A 20866-nucleotide genomic window follows, 5' to 3' on the forward strand; every position below is an offset into this window, starting at 1 on the left:
TTGAAGCATCCAAGAGGTTGGAATATGGAATGTGCCTGGGACGTTGCTAACCACTTGCTTGACTCGGTGTAGTGAACACGACCTACCTTAGGCCTGCCGCTGAGGGGACAAAGGTCTTCGTCGAGAGCTGGGTCGTCCATCTTGGGAAGCGATTAGGCCAGACGAGGGGGTTGATGAGGCTGGGATCTGAAGACGGCAAAGTCGGCTATACCTGTGAACATGGGAAAGTGAGCCTGGGTAGTAATCTGTAATAAATGCAAACGTCGGAGGCTGATAGAAAGAAAGACGGCGAAATGATGCGACATGTTGTTTGTGAAGGGATGCAGGTTGCGACTAGTGGACCCTGTATGTCATAGCCGTGTAGCCAACCCCAGCGCCAGTGCATAGCTGCCATGGCCATACCGTAGGCTTCCCACGGCACCTGCGACTTCCACTGCCACCACACCCACACACACCCAATCATTGCGCCAATGGACCTTGGAGATGAAGGGAGCTCTCCGTGGGGAGGTACGTGTCTCTTGCCTTGCCGACGACACTGCGCACAGCTGACAAGCCTCCAGATGTGCCCTCACGATCGAGCCCTGCGCCGAGTACTCACAAAGTAGAGCAGAACGACAACCTGGACGCCGAATCTTCCACAACCTCTTCCAAGCCAGCGACCGATGCTGCCCCTACAGCCTCCGCCGCCCCGCGCTCGCCCGCAGGACGCGGCCCCCGGCGGCGACAGTATGGCCTGCAATCCACCAAGCTTGAGGCTGTGGATGACCCGCTGGGCCCTCTAGGTGCTCCCTCGCCGTCGACAGGCCCTGAGGTTGCTCCTCCAGCGCCGCCTCAGAAGGAAGCTGCTGCGTCGCGCACCACTCGGGCCGCCCCCGACGCCTCCACGTCTTCGCTGCGCGGCATGATGGATTCGGTCGACCTTGATGACGACGACGCGCAGCTACGCTCTTCTCAAGGAGCCAGAGTACCGCCTCCAGTACAGGCTCCTTCGAATGCCGCACCCCAGCGCCAGACACAGCCAAGCGTCAGCGTCGAGCAGGCCGCGAAGCCGTCCTTTGCCATTTCGGTGGGCGACCCTCACAAAGTCGGGGACCTCACGAGCTCGCACACAGAATACTCCGTTACTACCAAGACGACGTCCAAGGGCTACCGCAACCCCGAGTTTACTGTCTCGCGCCGCTACCGCGACTTCCTCTGGCTATACACACAACTGCACAACAACAACCCCGGAGTCATTATCCCTCCACCACCGGAGAAACAGGCCGTTGGGCGCTTCGAGGCCGACTTCGTTGAGTCGCGACGCTCCGCTTTGGAGCGTATGCTGAACAAGGCGGCTGCGCATCCAGTGTTGCAACACGACAGTGACTTGAAGCTGTTCCTCGAAAGCGAAGCCTTCAACATGGACATCAAGAACAAAGAGCGCAAAGACCCCGGCATAAGCGAAAGCAAAGGCATGTTTGGCTCTATGCTCTCTGGCAGCAGTGGTAAATTCGTTGAACACGACGACGTACGTACAACACTTCTCATGGTTAGTCACTATGCTAACGCTATCACAGTGGTTCCACGACCGCAGAATCTACCTCGATGCTCTAGAGGCACAGCTAAAAGCTCTTCTCAAGGCTACCGACTCTGTAGTCACACAGCGGAAAGGTCTAGCTGAGGCGTGTGGCGACTTCTCGGCTTCTCTGCATTCTTTGTCTGCTGTCGAGTTATCACCATCTCTATCCGGTCCGCTTGACAGCCTATCCGATATCCAGATTCGCATTCGAGAGCTTTACGAGCGCCAAGCCCAACAAGACATCCTCACCATGGGCATCGTAATAGACGAGTACATTCGTTTGATAGGTTCTGTAAAGACCGCATTCCAGCAGCGACAAAAGGCCTACCACTCCTGGCATTCCGCCGAACAGGAGCTACAGAAGCGGAAAACCAATCAGGACAAACTCTTGAGGCAAGGCAGATCACAGCAGGACCGTCTCAACCAGCTTAGCGCCGACGTTGCAGATGCCGAACGCAAGGTCCACCAAGCAAGGCTGCTTTTCGACGATATGGGTCGTCTGATGCGCAGTGAGCTGGAGCGCTTTGAGAGAGAAAAGGTCGAAGACTTCAAGTCAGGCGTGGAAACCTTCTTAGAGAGTGCTGTAGAAGCACAGAAGGAAGTGAGTTCACCTACCACATCTAGAATTCCGGCTTACTGACTGGCGTACTAGCTCATCGAAATTTGGGAGACCTTCCTGATGCAATTAGACACGGATGAAGGCGATACTTTCGTCCCTCCCGCGGGTGTCGTCGCTTCGTCGAACGTGGATGAGGCACCAAGTAATGATCCTACCAATAACCAAGACTCAGAAAGACCGGATGTGGGTGACGAAGGTGTGTCAGAGGACCAAGACTAGAAGGGCTACACGAGTCGTGAAGCCTTTGCCATGTGGCAGATGTGGGCGCGGCGTTGTGAGGATTAGCGCTCATGTCGGGATAACAAACCCCGATTCCCGTATATACCGCGCGGGTTAGAGATACTCGGTGCTCGCTAGACAGTATGTCAATTGAGTCGCATGTGGATACTGGATAATTCATAACCTGGGATGCGTGGAGCACCTCCCTGTTTGGATTTGCTAAGATCATTGCAAGTAATCGAGCTCACGCTGAACTGCCTGATAGCCAGACTATGTGTACCACCAGGCCTTGACTTTACACATTGACAATTGACATAATTGGCTTTCAAGTTGTCAGCTATGCGTTTCGTTACGTCCTACATGGCAGTGCCTTGCGTCATCATAATCGGAGGTGCGCGTCTATCCGCTCCAGTTTTCGCTTCCTTCGGCGTGATGTTGCATGTCGGGCCAGGCGCGGGGTTGAGAACACTGTATCGTCAGCTGTTGGCCAAGTAGGCGCCGGCAAAAGAGGCGGTTCGCAGCCGGCTAATTCATTGCGGGCAGTCGCCGACATCTTCGATGAGAAGCACCGTATATAGCTGAGCAGTCGTGCGAAAGCATCGCAAACAATACACATAGCGTCCATCCCACCATCATGCCACTAGTCCGTAATCCCATTCTTCCAGGTTTCAACGCGGACCCGTCGGTCCTGCGTGTTGGAAATGACGGTAAGATATTGTGATGTTCAACTTGAGAAACGAGCTAACCAGAGCACCATAGTGAGTATTATAGTCTCTACAACTTCCCGTTTTCGACTGCGAGACTACCTCGAAAGCCACAATTAGGATGGTTTGATGTGATAGGGGGATTTTTGAACCTCAGACCTCAGAAGGAGAACATGGCACAGACTAATTGTGTCAAACTAGTACTACATTGCAACATCCACTTTTGAGTGGTATCCAGGAGTGCAAATACACCACTCCACGGATCTCGCCAACTGGGAGCTCGTAACACGCCCGCTGAGCAGGAAGAGTCAATTGGATATGCGGGGTGACCCGGATAGTTGCGGTACGTATTCGACCAAGATTGACTAAATTCGCGCATTGCCTAACAGACTTTAGGCGTATGGGCACCTTGCCTCACACATGACGGCAGCAAATTCTGGCTGGTGTACACAGACGTCAAACGCAAGGATGGCTCCTTCAAAGACACGCCCAACTACATCGTCACTGCCGATCGCATCGACGGTCCTTGGTCTGACCCTATTTACATCAACCACTCAGGATTTGATCCTTCGCTGTACCATGATGACGATGGCAAGAAGTACTTCATAAACATGCTGCAAGACCACCGAAGACGTAAGCAGTTCTTCGTTGTAAGTAAATCCCCTCCGGCAAGAAGTCGCCGCGGCAGATACTGAGCTCATGGATCTACTTTTAGGGAATCAGAATGCAGGAATGGGATCCTGAAACAAAGAAACTTGTTGGCCCATGGAAGACCATCTTCCCCGGTAGCGATTTGGCTCTGGTAGAAGGTCCACATCTGTACAAGCGGAACGGCTGGTACTACTTGTTGACTGCCGAGGGCGGCACAGCATATGAACACGCATGTACCTTGGCACGATCCCGCGATATCTGGGGTCCATACGAACTGCACCCTCAAAAGCACATCATCACTTCCAAAGACGCGCCGCTAGCTTCGCTACAAAGGGCGGGCCATGGAGATATAGTCGACACTCCGGACGGCAAGACATACATTGTCCATCTGGCTGGCCGCCCTACCACACAGTTCCGTCGTTGTGTTCTTGGGCGTGAATGCGCTATTCAAGAGGCTTATTGGGACAAGGACGATTGGCTATATGTGAAGAACGGACCCGTTCCATCTCTTCATGTCGACCTGCCAGCAGCGCGCGACGACACCGCATACTGGGCTGAGCAGCGCTACGAATTCAACAGCAAAGATGGTCTCCACAAAGATTTCCAGTGGCTCCGCACACCGGAGCCAGAGCGCATCTTCAACGTCAAAGATGGCGCTCTGCAACTCATTGGGCGCGAGGCGGTTGGGTCCTGGTTCGAACAAGCCCTTGTTGCACGCCGTCAAACGCATTTCTCGTATGATGCCGAAACAGTCGTTAGCTTCAGCCCAGACGACGAACGCACATTCGCAGGCCTGACTGCCTACTACTGCCGCTTCAACTTCTTCTACCTGACTGTCACGGCCGACTCTGATGGCAAGCGCGAACTGCTCATCTTGAGCTCGGAAGCTTCGTGGCCGGACGGCAATTTGAAACTCCCGCTCGCGGAGCCGGTGTCACTCCCACAAGAGGGCAAGGTACGATTGGCGCTGAGCATTCGGGGTAGAAAACTCCAATTTAGCTACGCGCTGGAGGGACAGAAGGAGTTGACAGAGATTGGACCGGTCTACGATGCTTCGATTCTGAGTGATGAGTGTGGTGGTCATCAAGCGTGAGTTACTCTCCTCTATCAATTACATGACGATGCATGCTGACTTTGCAAACACAGACATGGAAGCTTCACGGGCGCATTTGTGGGTATGGCGGCATCTGATTGCAACGGCACAGAGAAGGTAGCGTCGTTTGACTACTTCGTATACAGGCCTGTTCACCACGAAACGGACCGCTACGATATGTGAGAAGACAGTATATATTCATCCGCACCCCGGTTGTAGCACAGCTCCATTCAATATCGAAGATGCCCTGCTTGACATGGTGCACGCACAAGTCCGTAATCTCATCAGAAATGTGTGCCTACAGCTTGGCTGAGGCATCTATTGCACGAGGGCACGAATACGTGTTAGACAGGATGTGATAACCGGTAGTGTTGATACAAGATCGCGGCTTGAAGTGTTTCAGACCAGCATCCGTAGCGCCGGGTCTGCTCTAGTCTGAACTATCGGCAAACGGCGCCATGACTCGCGTAGAATTTGGTGTTACACCATGGTGAGATGGGGCTCCAAGTGGAGACTTTTCAAAAGTACGGACTCGAGGTGTTGTACCAAGTCGGAATTGTGCAGTCCAAGGCTCAAAGGCAATCTCAGGCTGATACGGCTGTCGTTCATCTGTCTGTGTCGCAGATCTCTGTGTCCTGACCCCTCCGTCTCAGCATCGTTTCACAGCACGACCACGACTCCACGATGGACTACATAGAGGCTGAGTTGAACCTCGACTTTTCGACAGATATCAAATTCATCTTAATTACTAAAAGATCTAGCTGAGCTCAGCTCCATCGTTCGATTAATCCGGTTCGACATAGACGCAAACATTGCGCAACAGTACCCTTCCGAGCACAATCCCAGCAAAAGATGTGGGCACCAAACCGCGTAACTCCAGGAGCGAAGCGCACACCATCTGTCCATTCTATCGCATCTTTCCAATCGGGGAGTCGCCCCGTTTCGATGAGTTCACCTCAAATGCAGAGACGACCGACGAATTACGAGTCAGACAACTACTCTGACCTGGGTTCAGAGGACGAACAGCCACAACCACAGCAATACTCCCGTCGTCCACAAGACACCTCCATGTCAGCCATGGCGCAAATGCAACGACAACAGCAACAACCTAACCCCACAGCCCCTTTGTTCTCTCAGAAGAAGGCAAACGATGTCGTGCACACAGTCAACGCGAACAAACCGCAATATCAAGACCAGCGAACATTTGTTGAGCGACCAGTGGACGACGATGCAACATCGCGATCTTCCACTCTGGACGGCAACGAAGAGGACGCCCCCTATCCATCGAAGAAGTCATTGGCGCCTTCAGCCACGAAGATGAGCCTCACAGGCCAGGAGCCGGTATCTCCAGCACCCGCACCGCATGTCCCCGGTCCTCTGGAGTCGCAACTTGCCGCCCTCATGTCCAAGCTCGTCTACATCGAACAATCGAATCCTACCATATCAGTTAAGCCTGAAGAGTACGAGCAGACGATGGCGCGTCTGAAAGCGTTGGAAGAGGAGAAGAAGACATGGTGGAAGCGACACGACGCCATCTGGGCCCTCCGAGACGAAGATGTAGAGAACAACATTAAGATTCGTGTAAGTTCAGAAGACGATGGATTAGCGCAAGCCATTCACTAACATGTCGATACAGGGATTACTAGCTAGCTGTCGACGCGAACTAGACGCGACCAAAAAGCTGCGCGACGAAGATCTCATCAACGTGCAGATTGTACGGAGCAAGCTTGCGGAAAAGACAAGAGAGGTGGAGCGGTTGCATGCACAGACTGGACGTAGCAGTCCAAGCCGGGGACGTCCAGGCAGCTTCCTCGAACGGCGCGACACAACCGACCTCTTTACCGCGGCCAAGGTTGCAGCGCTTGAGCAACGAGCTCTCGAACTGGAAAAGAGGAACTCTGATCTTGTCGCGCAATTAGGGGCGCCGCGAGGTGGCAGCATCGACGATCTAAACCGATCGACCGCTCACCAAGCGTGGAAAGGGACCGTTGCTGATCTTGAATCCAAGATCAGGGCCAAAGACGCTGAGCTCGAGCGGCTAAGGTCTCAGGGTGCTTCGGGAGGAAGCGGGCAGATGGACTGGTACCGAATTGAAGCCCTGCTTGAGGAACATGCCAGTTACCGCGAGAGCATCGGAGGCAAGCTGCAGGCTCTCCGATCGGAGAAGGAGGGACTCATGAGAGATCTACACCGCAAGGAGAATGACTGCCAAGTGTTGGAACTCAAAGTACAGACGCTGCAGAGACGGGCGAACGTGGTGTGACGAGACGGTGTATGACGAGACTGTGTAATGCTAGAAGCGAGTTGGCTACCCAATACCCCTGGTTATTTGATTGTTTTTATTTTCACAGTATCCACTCACTGAGGAGCCGGAAGATGTGATGGTGGCTGACGTGGCTGGTGAGGTCAATGCGTAACCGCTGCCTTGGCAGGTACCTGGCAAACATCGTCATATCCCGTCCGTTGTGGTCGAGCACGTCCTGCTTTCGGCCTTCTCCACAGCGTACGGCACGCTTGATCCGGACAATGACATCGTTTGCCCGGCACGGTGCAGAGCTTAAAGGCGATCATGTATCCCAGCTTTCCTAGGTACGGCTCGCGCTCTAGCCTACGTTGCCCACCATGCAGTCGGCCCTCGTTTCTATCCTCGCAATTGCTAATGCAGCTACGGCACAGGCCGCCTACTCGTTCGACCCTCTGCAGCATCTTGCTGGCATTGCCCCATACTTCGAGGACCCGCGTCTCGACCCCAAGCCACCACAGGGCTGCAACGTAACGCGCGCGTCGTACCTCATTCGCCATGCTGCCATCTACGCCAACGACTTCGACTACGAGGAGTACATCGAGCCCTTCACCGACAAGCTGAAGAACACGACAGCCGACTGGCGCAGCGCGGGACCCCTGTCATTCCTGGCCAAATGGCAGACACCCATCAGCGACGAGGAGCTAGAGGACCTCACTTCGGTTGGAAGGCTGCAATCCTACAAGCTGGGTGTCGATGTCCGTCTGCGTTACCCTACTTTCAAGGACCCTGAGCGTGTATGGACATCAACAGCCGAGAGGACTGAGCTCAGTGCATCTTCCTTCATCGACGGCCTTGTGGCTGAGAGCAACGGCACCGAGCGCGTTTCCGTCCGCGAGGATGCTGCTCGAGGTGCAGACTCCCTGACACCATACAAGGGTTGCCCCAAGTACAGCTCTTCATATGGTAGCGAGCAGTCATCTGTACGTATGCTCACCAAGACGATATGACCCTGACTAACAATCCTCCAGCAATACCAAGAAACGTACACCAAGCCCATCGTCGAACGTTTGAATGCGTACGCCCCTGCCTTCAACTTCACCAAGTCGGACATCGTAGGCATGCAGCAGCTGTGCGGATACGAGACAGTCATTCGTGGCTCTTCCCCCTTCTGTTCGCTCGACCTCTTCTCCCAGGACGAGTGGCTCTCTTTCGAGTACATGAACGATATCATGTACTTCTACAACACCGGCTATGGAAGCCCCAAGCTGTCGGGTGCTCTTGGCCTTCCCTGGCTCAACGCTACCGCCGTCGAGTTGCTCGCGGACGAGGCCGACCAGGATCTCTACGTCTCTTTCACTCACCGCGAGTTGCCTCCTACCGTCGTAGTCGCCATGGGCCTGTTCAACAACTCCGCTAACACCGGAGTTAACAACCCAAACATCACAATGCCGCTCGACAGGCCCAACCATGCGAGAGCGTGGAGATCGTCGAGGATCCTACCTTTCTTGTCCAACATCGCTGTTGAGAAGATGTCATGCGACAGTTACGGATTCGCCGCTGACGAGTACATCCGCGTCCTGGTCAACAAAGACCCGCAGCCGCTGTCTTGTGCTGATGGTCCTGGAGAGAGTTGCTCCAAGAGCGCGTTCCAAGACTTCGTTCAAGAGAAGGCCGACATGTTTGGCGGATTCACTGAGGAATGTCAGCCTGAGTACTCCAACTCTACTGATGTTCTCACCATATTTAATTAAGACGACGTTTTGAGTCGCTAATAATATAATGTTGTAATGTTCAATCATCTTCCGTGCATGCTGCAAGGTGAATGCCGAGCGTCGCTAGTCCCCACGATCGCGGGCACTTGTTGAAGCGTCGACGATCATCGTAAGATAAACAACACTGATGATCACACATCTTTGGATAGTCAAGTGACATTTGTTTGCGCATGCGCCAAGTCTTTGGATAATCTCTGGTCCGCGGGCTTCCGCTCTAAGCTGCGCGCGGGTAGCATTTGTGAGCTACATTCGCGTGGCTTATCGGCTTCACCAATGCATGCAGGGGGCGGAAAACCACACAAGGAAGGATGCAGATTAGGATTCAAACAGCCAGAAGCTTTCACGTGCAGCGCAAATGTGCCGACGCAACTCAACAATTGCCCAAGGTGCAAACTAGCCCTATTGATTTTTGTAGACGTCATGACTGGCAGTCTTGGTGCACTGATCCAGGAATACCCGAGCGTGGCGCGCTACAGCGCGTCTTCTTTACAACGCTCATCGCAATTGTGCCGACTCTCACACATCTAACCGTCTACTAAATGGGGGAGCATATCGAGAACAAGGGCACGCGCCCTAGCGCGATCGTCGTCGGTGCTGGTGCCGGAGGTGTCGCTACCGCAGCGCGGCTCGCAGCGGCAGGCTACAAAGTTACTGTAGTCGAGAAGAACGACTTTTCCGGCGGAAGATGCAGTTTGATACATCGTGACGGATATGTAAGTCGACGAACGTGCAGCAGCATTGCACGACTCAACGCTAATCGCTACGCAGAGGTTCGACCAAGGCCCGAGCTTACTACTCCTACCTCGATTCTTCCATGAGACATTCGAGGATCTGGGCACCTCGCTCGATGCAGAGGGCGTCAAGCTGGTCAAATGCGAACCGAACTACAATGTTCATTTCCACGATGATACTACGTTCAAACTCTCAACCGACATCTCCATCATGAAGGCTGAAGTCGAGCGTTTTGAAGGCAAAGACGGATTCGAGCGGTACCTTGCTTTCCTGCAAGAATCACATCGACATTATGAGGTGTCCATCATCCATGTGCTGAAGAAGAATTTCTACTCGTTGCTGAGTATGGTCCGTTTCGACTTCTTATTGCATCTCTTCGAGCTGCATCCATTTGAGAGCATCTATTACCGGGCGAGCAAGTACTTCTGGACGGAGAGGTTACGGAGAGTCTTCACTTTTGCAAGCATGTACATGGGCATGAGCCCGTTTGACGCTCCGGGAACGTATAGTCTGCTGCAATACACGGAGCTGGCTGAGGGCATCTGGTATCCTATTGGTGGCTTCCATAAAGTTAGTGTACCCCATTGCAGAAAATCTTCTTTACTAACGTGATCAGGTGGTCGAATCTCTTGTCAACGTAGGTGAGCGTTTGGGTGTTGAATTCAAGTTCAACAGCCCCATCCGCAACATACAGATATCGGACGATGGGAAACGTGCGACCGGCGTTGTTTTCGAAGATGAAAGCCAGGAGCCATTGACCGCCGATGTGGTTGTCTGCAACGCAGATTTGGCCTACGCATACAACAACCTTCTCCCTTCCACCTCATTTGGACGAGCTCTCCTGAAACGTCAAGCGTCTTGCTCAAGCATATCGTTTTACTGGGCGCTAGACCGACAATTCCCCGAACTAAGCGCTCACAACATCTTCCTCGCGGAAGACTACAAAGAGAGCTTCGACAGCATCTTCAAGAAGCACCTGATTCCCGATCAACCCAGCTTTTACGTCAATGTGCCCTCCCGCGTCGATCCTTCCGCCGCGCCAGAGGGATGTGATTCCATCGTCATCCTGGTCCCAGTCGGGCACTTGGAAGGCTCGTCCGATGACCAACACAAGGGATCGGGGCACACGAAAGGCCTGACCCAAGACTGGGACTCCATGGTAGCATCAGCACGTGAAACCATCATCAGAACGATGGAAAAGCGACTCAAGATCTCGCTCGGTCCCCACATCATCGAAGAGACCATCAACACGCCCGTGACATGGAAATCCACTTTCAACCTCGACCGTGGCGCTATCCTCGGTCTCAGCCACTCCTTCTTCAACGTGCTCAGCTTCAGGCCCAAGACAAAGCATCGCAGCATCGAGGATCTGTACTTTGTTGGTGCGAGCACACACCCCGGCACGGGTGTTCCCATTGTACTTGCTGGTGCGAAGTTGGTCACTGAACAGATTCTCCATGACCGCAATGAAATGAGCCGTATCCCGTGGCGCCCGCTGGACGCCAAGGCAGAGCCCAAGCCAGCTCCTGGTCCGTTGGATCGCATCCAGAACGGACCGTATCTTAGCTGGCTTGTCTGGATATTGTTGAGTGTTGCCCTTGTTTTTGTGACTGTACCGGGTGTTTTGGTGTATCAGAAGGCTGGTAATGGGTTGCTGGGCGATTGGTAGTGTTAGGGTGGATAGTTTACTGTAGATATGGGCGTGGATATGGGCATGGGCTTTTAGTACATCAAAGCTGTTGGTATCTACTCTATTTGATATAATGACTACTTTTTATCATGGATTCCTCATGGATCACAATGGTGGATGATGGACTGCAAATAGACATGAGCAACAGCCGTTGGCTAACATATCCATCAACGTGTGCGCAGGCCTTGAAGCAAGGGCTGCGGAAGTTGTATAGCGAATGAGTTCGGCGCGAATGGTGAAACTTAATAGCGTGTGTATAATGTATAGCCCAGGCGCAGGAAACATGAGTTGCACAGTCAAGTCTGCCTATGCTGGTGTACACCAGCGGAGGATTGTGTGGCTAGGGTATCTGATGATCGTGCACTAATTGTAAACACGTGTCAAATGAATATATGCACAATGTATGTGAGACACGTTTGACAAAGTAATAAATAAATTAAGTAACTACCAAAGAGGGTATCTTGAAAGTACTCATGATTCGATCCACGTTCCAGCTCCACATTCTCATCCCCGAAGGGATTGCAAACGCGAAGGTCATGCTAACATTACAACTGCCACCATACCTCTGATCTCTCCTCCTTGTCAGAGGCCACTGTTCACCTTAAACTCAGAGATTTGTTTAGACGGTGTTGTCGACGTGAGGAGCAGTGCCGTTGTATCCATCGGGGTGGGTGGCAGTTGCGCCTGAGGCGGCAGTCTCAGGCTTGATCTTCTTCTCCTGGACAACAGCGTCGGCGTCACCGTAGTCGTGGATGGCAAGACCCAGACGGGCGGGGTCGATGTTCCTGTGGCCCCACAGAAGGAGGGCACCGAAGCAGGGCTTGGCTAGGAAGTCAAGGACACCGTAGAAGACGGCTTCACTGTCGGGAGCGATGAGGTTGCTGTTTTGATGTAAGTGACTGCGCAATTATGATCGTTGTTGGGTAAAACTTACGCGCCCTCGCAGACTCCCCATGCGACTGGGTACAAGATCCAGAGCAGAGTAGTCAAACTTCCGCACATCATGAAGGTCCTCTCGACATCACGGCCGAAGGACTTGGCGTGGATGCGCGATTCCCATGCGAGCTGGTAGACGATGTAGAAGAGAGCGACGCAGCCGAAAACGAAGTAAGCCCACTTGTAACGGCTCTCCACGAGAGCACCGACGAGACCAGTGATGACCATGATCTCATCAACGACAACAACCCACATGATGGTAGGCCATGGCATGCCGGCAGTGAGGAGCAAGTCGATGAGCAGAAGAGGCGTAGTAATGAACCAATCGATGTATCGGACGTAGTAGATCGAACGGTAGGTTCCTGCTACCTTGGGGTCGCTACGGGGGAATTCGACTGCGATAGGTGTGAAGCCCAAGTTGGCTCCCATGGTGACTGTGAAAGTAAAGATCAGTACATGACTCTCATGTTGTGATTGGAACCGCTAGACTTACAGTAGGCGATGCATGCGACGAAGACTACGGAAGCAGTGATGTAGTGGAAAAGACGGTCGCGACGCGCCTTGCGGTATCCAAGACCGATGAAGATGAATCCAGAAAGACCCATGGCGGCGCAGATAGCGAAGTAGAAGTCGGATCCATGTGTGGTGATGGCGATGTCTGCCGTCGCACCATTGACGGTGTTGTCATTGAGGTTCAGCGCATTGTTCCTGCGAAAGAGATCCATTGCGAAAACAGTGGTAAAATGCCAAATGAAAAGTATGGGCTGGAATGTACCAAGTGAACTGCTTAACGAAAACAAGAGGTATCAGGTACTGGTTATATGTTGAACTTACCGCCCATGAGATCCAGAGATGCCATCATGACGACATACCTCGAGCGGATTGGAGCTTGATCATGCAGCATGTCAAAACCCTCCATCGACCAGGGGCCCAGACTAGGCCGGGACTTGTTACTCAAGAGCCAGTGACGGTGAGTGATGGCCAGTCAGAAGCAGGCACTGCGTTTAGCATTTCCAGTTTCTCTTTTCCCAATGGCTGATTTCAGTGACGGTTGCTCGGTGCAATAGCCATGTCACACCAGGATCATCATCATCGACGCTAGAGATTCTGAGCATAGCGCCCGGCCTTTCCGTCTCACCACCTGAGCGAGCGCCACTAGGATTAAGCTTTATGACGTTGATCTATTGAGCTTACTTCGACATCGACTTGCATCTGTTGCATAACGCCAACCGAGTCAACTTTTAACACTGGCGTTGAGTTGGCTTGAGGCTAGTTCGGGTTTTATCGTGTGTTGAGAGTGTTGAGAGTGTTTGATGATATCGACACAGAGTTTCGATGTGAGATCGTGAGAAGGGCCTTCTTGATGCGCATCATGAGGGGAGAATGCGCATCGTGAGGGGAAGAAATGCATGGCAGCGTATCATTACCGTAACGGCAACACTGTGGTGGTGTGATGTTCTTGTCACGTACTGCCCAGGCAGGCATCGTTCCTATCGGTTGTTTTACGTCAGTGCGGGAGTCGAGTAGATCAACAGCTACGGCAAGGATCGGCGCAACGAAGCTTTCTGTTCAGAGCGGGGCAAATCTAGATGCCGCATTGACTAGGGGAACGTCGCACATCACCAGGACAACACTCGGCACATGTGAAGAGCGGTAGTATGAAGCTTTGGATATTAAAACTCGTGGAGAGAGTTTGTCGACTACGTAAGAAGGTGGTAGCGCTAACGTCTCGAAACCATTCGATCCATCAGACAAGTGGTCCGAACACAGAGGCGTCACTAGCCCAGATAACTAACTAGGGCTTTTCGCAAATTGCTCGATCCTGCCTCAGACCGTGTTTCTGACACGGATCGCACGCTTGCGATTTCTCGCTGTTGAGCAATGTCCTCTTCTGTAAACCAGTTCCCGTGCAAGCCGTAGGGTATTCTAGCGCCGAGTTGGATCTTGCAAACGACAGTTTGCATGTCCCGCGCATCCAATACCCATAACTCACTCTCTGCATCTGCCCTGCATTCCCCGTCTTCGTCCAACTGGTCCTCGTTAAAAACGTAGAACAGTAAGTACCCGTCTTCTTCGACGAATTCCGCGTCGTCACCAGTTCCACTGTTCGCAGAACGAGGTACAAATCTCGCTTCCTGTCCAAAGTGATTTGGTGGAAGGTGGAATGCTTTGATAGGATCATCGCGGTCGTCTGATGCAAGTATCTCATCTATCGTGCGGGTGTCGATGCAGCCGTCCACAGGTTGTGGAGGTGATTTCTGGGCACGATTGAGCAACGTCTGCACATCAACCCTTACAAGTATGTCGATCTTTGTCGCTTTGCCTAATGCCGCGCCAAACGATTCGTCGGAAGTGCTACATCCGTAAATGTACCGTGCGCGTGACATTTCGGTGAAGGGCGAGATGGTGGGGAATTCGAAAGGGATCGCTGCCAAGGCAAACTCATGTGTGATAGTGTTCGATGAGCCCGGCGCAAGTGAGAACTGGTAGTAATACAGCCGACATTGTTCCTCGTCGTCATGTGAGATGGGAACGTTGTGGGGCGCCTTTGATGACTCTGGTTCGTTGTGGACGCCCAGCAAAGGCGAAGTTTCATCTGAATGAGATTTCTCGGGATCTTGTACATGCTCTTCGTCATCGTATTTGGCGAAGAAAGACATGGGCCTGCTCGCTTGCTTGTGGTTTGGGTTTGGAGGAGGTTCAATGTTCCCGGCACTGAACACAAGAGATGCGGTAGTCAGCCGACAAGCTAGCATGCTGACGGCTGTAATATCGCCGTCGTTGTTGTACTCATCCCAGGTGTTGGCCGTATGAAGGATGCAGCAGCCGCTTGTCTCGAACCAACGTACTAATTCCGGACTTCGCCGGGGAAAGACACCGAATCTGGCGGGTTTCTCGGGTTGGTAAAAGACAATGGGCTTGTTCATCGCCAAGTTGAATGGGGTCAGGGAGAGCGGCAGGTCCAGTATGACGGTATTGTGTCGTGACACACCGAAATCGTGCATAAGCTTCCCGCCAGAGCACCCGGGGACAGGCGCGTTGATTATTCTGTTTCCTTCTGAAGTTGATTTCTTTGCAACAGAGCCTTCTGCCGGAAGTAGGGAATAGTGAACATAGGGCGCGACGAAGTTGCAATGGAACAGGACCATCTCGTTCGTGACCTTATCGACCTTGGGATGACCCGTTGTCCACTCTTTCATCCAGCTCAGCACACCAGTTCCACCAAGAGCTTCAGGCTGTTTCTCGCCATTGGTGTCTTGGTCGCGGGGTGTAGCTTCGCCTTCGGCACGGTTACCGTCGAACCAGCCGACGGTTTCCAGGCTTGGCAACGCAATGCGCATTGGCGGTCCGCTCTCACATGTCGCCAACGCACGTCCGTCATGGTATAATATGCTGGTGTTGGCGACGCTGATGCGCTTGATAGCGCGTGCAGAGCCTGAGAGATGGGTCCAGAAGACGACCAGTACAGTGCGTAGGATGCGCCAGAGGATAAGCAACAAGCTGGAGGCAGGGTTGACAAGGGTCGCGATGCTAGGTAGGATGGGCGTGCGCAGAGTCGGGTTCTCAACGGCGGTGCGGTACACGTCGGTGGTGATGAATTGGTTGACGAACTTGACAGCGGGCTTGGTAGGGTCGCCAGCAGAGCGACTGAACCAGACCCCGGCGAGCATGCCGTCGCCATCGAACCAATGCGCTTCACGTCCCAAGTCGGAATTGGTCACGGGATTGCCGCCGTTGCGGACGTACATGCCGCCCAGCAGCTCTTGTGGAATTCGGCCAGTCCATGAGACAGGCGTAGGAGGACATGTTGTAGAGACAGGCGCGAAGTTGCCAGAGAGATACCTGGAGAGGGTTAGTCCGGGCCGCGTAGGGCAATGAGCAGGAATGCGTACGGATGTTTAGGCGTCGACTTGCTGCTGTTCGGTCCAGGCGTGGACATTACGGCGGTATTATTAGCTTGGCGGCATTGGAGAACGGTTTGGTTCAGAACAACGGCGCAGGCAATTCATTAGTACAGCGCGTGCGGTCTTCACGTGTCGCCGCGGCCAGAGGAAGGCAGGGGACAGAGTCAGGAGCTGGTGACATGATATGATGCAAACTTGGAACAATGGCAGGGCTGCCCGCTTCCACGGGTATCCGGTTGACATGTGCTCCACGGCTTGGACGTGATGGCGGCCGGGCAATCGTGATGTCATGTCGAGGCTTGCATGGCCGCTAGGCCGCTTGGGGCAGCGCGCATCCTTCACAGCCGCCCGAGCAGCGCCGTCTCAACCATGTTGCAAATATTCTCCATCATGGCCTCTCTTGCGCATTATCTTGTGCCTGACGCCCGCCGCGGCCTAGTCTCTCCCCCTGCCGCATTGGCTCCATGAGTGACGCCGATTGCACATCTCTCCGGCTACTCCCTTCTGCTCCCACGGTGCCATCATGGGCTTCGACTACGCGCTCGTGTACGTGACGCGCCTCCTACGTTACTCCAACATGGCTGACAGTGACGGCTAGTCATCTCAAGTACACGATCCCTCCGGCCGTGTTGCTCACCTGGCTATACCGCCCTTTCTTTACTAAACTCGACGTGTACAAGGTCGTCTATCTGATAGTGGTTGGTACGCGCATCCTCGTCAACATACTTCGTGCTAAAACATCAGGTTGCCGTTGTCTCGACCATACCATGGGATTCCTACCTTATCCGCACCGGCATCTGGAGCTACCCCGCCCACGTTATCATTGGTCCTAAGCTGCTTGACATCCCGCTGGAAGAGGTCTTCTTCTTTGTCGTGCAGACATACAATACATCAGTCTTGTATCTTCTCCTCAGTCGGCCCACCTTCCAGCCAGTCTATCTAAGTCCGGAACGCGGCGCGTCCAACAGCCGATGGACATACACAAAACGTACTGGCCAAGTCTTCTTTCTGGGTGTCATCGCATGGGGATGGCGTTGCATCAAGGATGACAGCATGGGCACATATACTGGACTCATCCTAATATGGGCCGGCCCCTTCCTGCTAATGCTCTGGTAAGCCATTCGCTATCGCGACCCGCATTCCTACTAACTAAACCTAGGTCTCTCGCCTACCAGTTCATTCTGGCCCTTCCTCTGACCAACACCGCGATACCCATCATCCTTCCTACGCTCTACCTCTGGATTGTCGACACCCTAGCCCTGCGCAGAGGAACATGGGTAATCAACACAGGTACAAAATATGGTGTGCACTTGTGGGATGGCCTAGAGGTTGAGGAAGCCCTCTTCTTCCTCGTCACCAACTGCCTCATAGTGTTCGGTCAATTAGCATTTGACAATGCTCTTGCAGTGCTGTACACGTTTCCGGCCATGTTTGCGAAGCCCTCCCTGCTTCCATCACCCAAAAAGCTGATGGGCGCTCTGCTCACTCCATGCTCCAAGTACGATGATGCCCGCCTTATAGGCCTTAGCGAGGCTGTGCAACGTCTCAAGCGTAAGAGCCGTAGTTTCTACCTGGCCTCTGCAACCTTCCCCGGACCATTACGGGCAGATCTACTGCTGCTTTACTCCTTCTGCCGCGTTGCTGACGATCTGGTGGATAATGCTTCCTCCGCTGATGAAGCCAAGGCCTGGATAGCGAAACTGCGCAAGTTCCTAAACAATGCGTATAGCGATTCTGCATCCAAGTCTACAGTACATGCCCAAGTTTGCGAGGACTTTCCCGTTGCCACACAATCTGCGCTTCTCCAGCTTCCAGCCGCTAAACTCTCGCATCAACCACTGGAGGATCTTCTACGCGGCTTCGAGATGGATCTTGCTTTCGAAAAGGGACCCCTGATCAAGAGCACGGAGGATTTGCGCTTGTACTCAGAGCGCGTAGCCGGCACTGTAGCTCAGATGTGTATTCAGCTCATCTTCAACTGGTATCCCAGCGCCTTGCCCGCCGAAGAGCAGCGTGCCATAGTCACTGCTGGTAACAGCATGGGTGTCGCCTTGCAATACGTTAACATCGCGCGAGATATACAAGTAGACGCCCAGATAGGTCGTGTTTATCTTCCTTTAGAATGGCTGTCTGAAGTTGGATTGAGTTACGGTGAGGTGTTAAAGAAACCGGACCACGCACAGATCGAGACGCTACGCAAGCGTCTTCTTAAGGACGCGTTTTCCTTATATGAGAAGACCAAGGTCGCAATCGAGCAATTACCAGTTGAAGCGAGAGGGCCAATTCGGGTCGCGGTCGAGAGCTATATGGAAATTGGGAGGGTGTTGAAACAGGACAATTTTAAGGTCAAGGCTGGTCGTGCTACCGTGCCTAAGCCTAGGAGGATAATGGTCGCTTGGAGAACACTTAATCGTTAATAATACAACTCGAGATGTTGATATCATGAAAGCTCGGACATAATTTCGGACATAATCGCGCCTGCCCGGACTAGGCCGCACGTGCAGTAACGCGTCCCACCGACGTAGCCTTAACGTGAACCATCTCCTCACCATCAACCATATGTGCGAACAATCCAAGCAAGAGTTGACATGTACCAAAACCGGCTACTAGATCCAGCGGGCGCATCTCTCGCCGCTACTAGCAGGAAGAGGAAGGGTGGGCCGCGAATCGTAAACCGGCCTACAAAGGGCAACTACAAGAAACTCCTATGGTTCAAACAGCCTTGTGAGTGCGCACGCCGGCCCCTGTCTCGATGCTCAGCCCAGGTCTAACATATGCAGTCCCCGATAACTACACAGATGAAACGACATTTCTTGATCATCTCCAGCGCAATCCAAGATTACAGCCCTACGAGTTCTGGTCGCTGATGGGTGATGCCACGGTTATCGTACAGCATCTTGCGACAGTGGTCATCTTTTGTTGCTGTTTTGTGGCCATCATTCACGACAGAGTATCGCCTGTCGCAGTAGTGGGGTGGGCTACTTTGTGCACAGTTCTGGCCTGGTTCTTATGGGATCATTGGATGGGACAGGAGTTTGAGACTGTCTCCAATGTGGCATCGACACCTGCTTCAGACTCAGACCAAGCTGCAATCAAACCACCGTCGGCACTTTCAGGACGAACTCAACAGCGCCTGGCGACTGCCAAATCAGCGCTGCTGATTTATGCCGCTTTACTTGGACTCAGTCCAATTCTCAAGTCACTTACGCGCTCTACGACAAGTGATTCGATATGGGCGCTGAGCACATGGCTCCTCATGATGAATGTTGCCTTTTTCGACTACAGTGCAGGCACAGGCGCACAGTATGAACGACACTAGTCTTTTGGATGTACGTTCGGCTAAGTTGTATGTCTACAGATTACCAGCTTCGATATCCACGAATTCGGCCATGATGGCGTCGGCTGTTCTTGCATCACGCCTGCCATCTACCACACACGTCTTCTCATTGACCCTCTTCTCCATCGAAATATACGGTCTATTCCCAATCTTCCGTCGGCAGCTCCGCGCTCGATCTCCGTGGGGTCATCTCGCCCTTACCATCACTCTAGTAACCGGCGCGTGGGGTGGTCTTTTCGTCACCTTGACAGGTGGGGGTCGCAGTGCATTCTTTGCAGGTGCGATTGTAGGGGTCATCCTTACTGTGTTGAGCATGGGGGTCTGCAGTTGGTGGCTCATCGGTCTCCAGAAGTACAAGAACGAGATTTATGGTCCTTGGGACCCAGCGAGGCCCATCATTCGGCGGCATTGGGATTAAGTTCTTTATCCACGGACTCTTCTCCATAGGAGTGGCGATTCTCGCATGCAAAGAAGGAACATTCTCCGCTCGGCGGCAGGAATTTCGTGCTGTTCTCGTTCTCTGGAGCGCGTATCGCTCGTGCGGCAGCGCTCTCGTATGAACTCGGCTTGGAGACTACTTCGAGTTGTAATCTGCCGTTATGTCGCTGCCACTTGACGGCGTTGTCGCTGCCGGTTTTGCTGACACACTTGTTCATTCGAGTAAGCAAGTCGTGGGTTCCAACGTCATCTCCACCAACAAAATGGACTGGCGACCATGGCAGTTTTCGTTCCATTGCCTTGCCTCTGCTCGATCCAGTTACGACAATTCTTTCCAAGTTTTCGAGCTCCGATAGCATGCTTCGAAGAAATTTCCAAAGTTCACTCCGAATTACGGCGACTGAAAGTTGGAAAGCCATGTTAGTATATGTCTCACATGAAGTTACGATTGAGAGCACTCACTAATGGGCCATTTCTCTAGGTTTATTCGCAGACACCGTAGACCGGCTGCGTCAGCGCGCAGTGAACTCAAGCCTCCATTCTTTGCTAGCGCAACGTACTGCAGCCACTCATGCGCCAGGTAAGGGCGATCCGAGTTCAACTCTCGCACGTCAATTTCGATGTCCTGGATGCGCGTCCTGTATTCCAGAGGAAGCGCATGTAAAAAAGTTCGCATCCTGGCCAGATTTGAGAAGCAGAAGGTGTTCTGCGCGAATAATGGACGGCGGTCGATCTCGTGGTAGGTTCTACGGCATGTCTGAAGCAGAGCAGCGCCTGGTGTCGTACGAACCGCACTGTCATCTCGCGTTTTGGAACCGTCGATTTTGGGGTCGATTATGGGAGCGTCTGCAACGAAACACAATCCAAATATGATGTGTTTGATTTCTGCTGGCAATTGGAGGAGTGCAGATTGCGGCTGCAGATTACTAGGAGGCGGAATAACGACAGCCATGATTCTAGTAGAATG

At 53.0% G+C, this 20866-nt stretch overlaps 7 protein-coding genes across 7 annotated transcripts; 5 read left to right on the forward strand and 2 right to left on the reverse strand.

Annotated features, from left to right (window-relative positions):
• Positions 1 to 470: 470 nt before the first annotated feature.
• J4E93_001679 (uncharacterized protein) lies at positions 471 to 5027 on the forward strand (the record flags this gene model as incomplete). The annotated part of the gene is made up of 8 exons (XM_049339629.1): positions 471 to 507; positions 561 to 1507; positions 1557 to 2159; positions 2211 to 2360; positions 3302 to 3443; positions 3497 to 3750; positions 3816 to 4840; positions 4898 to 5027. 8 exons carry the CDS (start codon positions 471 to 473, stop codon positions 5025 to 5027), a joined length of 3288 nt encoding a protein of 1095 aa, XP_049203586.1.
• A 762-nt stretch (positions 5028 to 5789) lies between these two features.
• On the forward strand, positions 5790 to 7107 carry J4E93_001680 (uncharacterized protein; the record flags this gene model as incomplete). The annotated part of the gene is made up of 2 exons (XM_049339630.1): positions 5790 to 6425; positions 6481 to 7107. 2 exons carry the CDS (start codon positions 5790 to 5792, stop codon positions 7105 to 7107), a joined length of 1263 nt encoding a protein of 420 aa, XP_049203587.1.
• A 359-nt stretch (positions 7108 to 7466) lies between these two features.
• J4E93_001681 (uncharacterized protein) lies at positions 7467 to 8840 on the forward strand (the record flags this gene model as incomplete). The annotated part of the gene is made up of 2 exons (XM_049339631.1): positions 7467 to 8069; positions 8118 to 8840. 2 exons carry the CDS (start codon positions 7467 to 7469, stop codon positions 8838 to 8840), a joined length of 1326 nt encoding a protein of 441 aa, XP_049203588.1.
• Positions 8841 to 9400: 560 nt separating this feature from the next.
• Positions 9401 to 11262, forward strand: J4E93_001682 (uncharacterized protein; the record flags this gene model as incomplete). Its single annotated transcript, XM_049339632.1, has 3 exons — positions 9401 to 9574; positions 9630 to 10163; positions 10210 to 11262. The coding sequence occupies 3 exons, from the start codon at positions 9401 to 9403 to the stop codon at positions 11260 to 11262; spliced, it is 1761 nt and encodes a 586-aa protein (XP_049203589.1).
• A 640-nt stretch (positions 11263 to 11902) lies between these two features.
• On the reverse strand, positions 11903 to 12944 carry J4E93_001683 (uncharacterized protein; the record flags this gene model as incomplete). Its single annotated transcript, XM_049339633.1, has 3 exons — positions 11903 to 12164; positions 12218 to 12653; positions 12713 to 12944. 3 exons carry the CDS (start codon positions 12942 to 12944, stop codon positions 11903 to 11905), a joined length of 930 nt encoding a protein of 309 aa, XP_049203590.1.
• Positions 12945 to 13997: 1053 nt separating this feature from the next.
• Positions 13998 to 16159, reverse strand: J4E93_001684 (uncharacterized protein; the record flags this gene model as incomplete). The annotated part of the gene is made up of 2 exons (XM_049339634.1): positions 13998 to 16062; positions 16113 to 16159. 2 exons carry the CDS (start codon positions 16157 to 16159, stop codon positions 13998 to 14000), a joined length of 2112 nt encoding a protein of 703 aa, XP_049203591.1.
• Positions 16160 to 16647: 488 nt separating this feature from the next.
• J4E93_001685 (uncharacterized protein) lies at positions 16648 to 18541 on the forward strand (the record flags this gene model as incomplete). Its single annotated transcript, XM_049339635.1, has 4 exons — positions 16648 to 16670; positions 16723 to 16822; positions 16869 to 17236; positions 17284 to 18541. 4 exons carry the CDS (start codon positions 16648 to 16650, stop codon positions 18539 to 18541), a joined length of 1749 nt encoding a protein of 582 aa, XP_049203592.1.
• Positions 18542 to 20866: the final 2325 nt, after the last annotated feature.

The sequence above is a fragment of the Alternaria ventricosa genome (assembly GCF_023758065.1).
Source record: "Alternaria ventricosa strain BMP 2768 chromosome Unknown scaffold_2, whole genome shotgun sequence".
NCBI classification, from domain to species: domain Eukaryota; kingdom Fungi; phylum Ascomycota; class Dothideomycetes; order Pleosporales; family Pleosporaceae; genus Alternaria; species Alternaria ventricosa.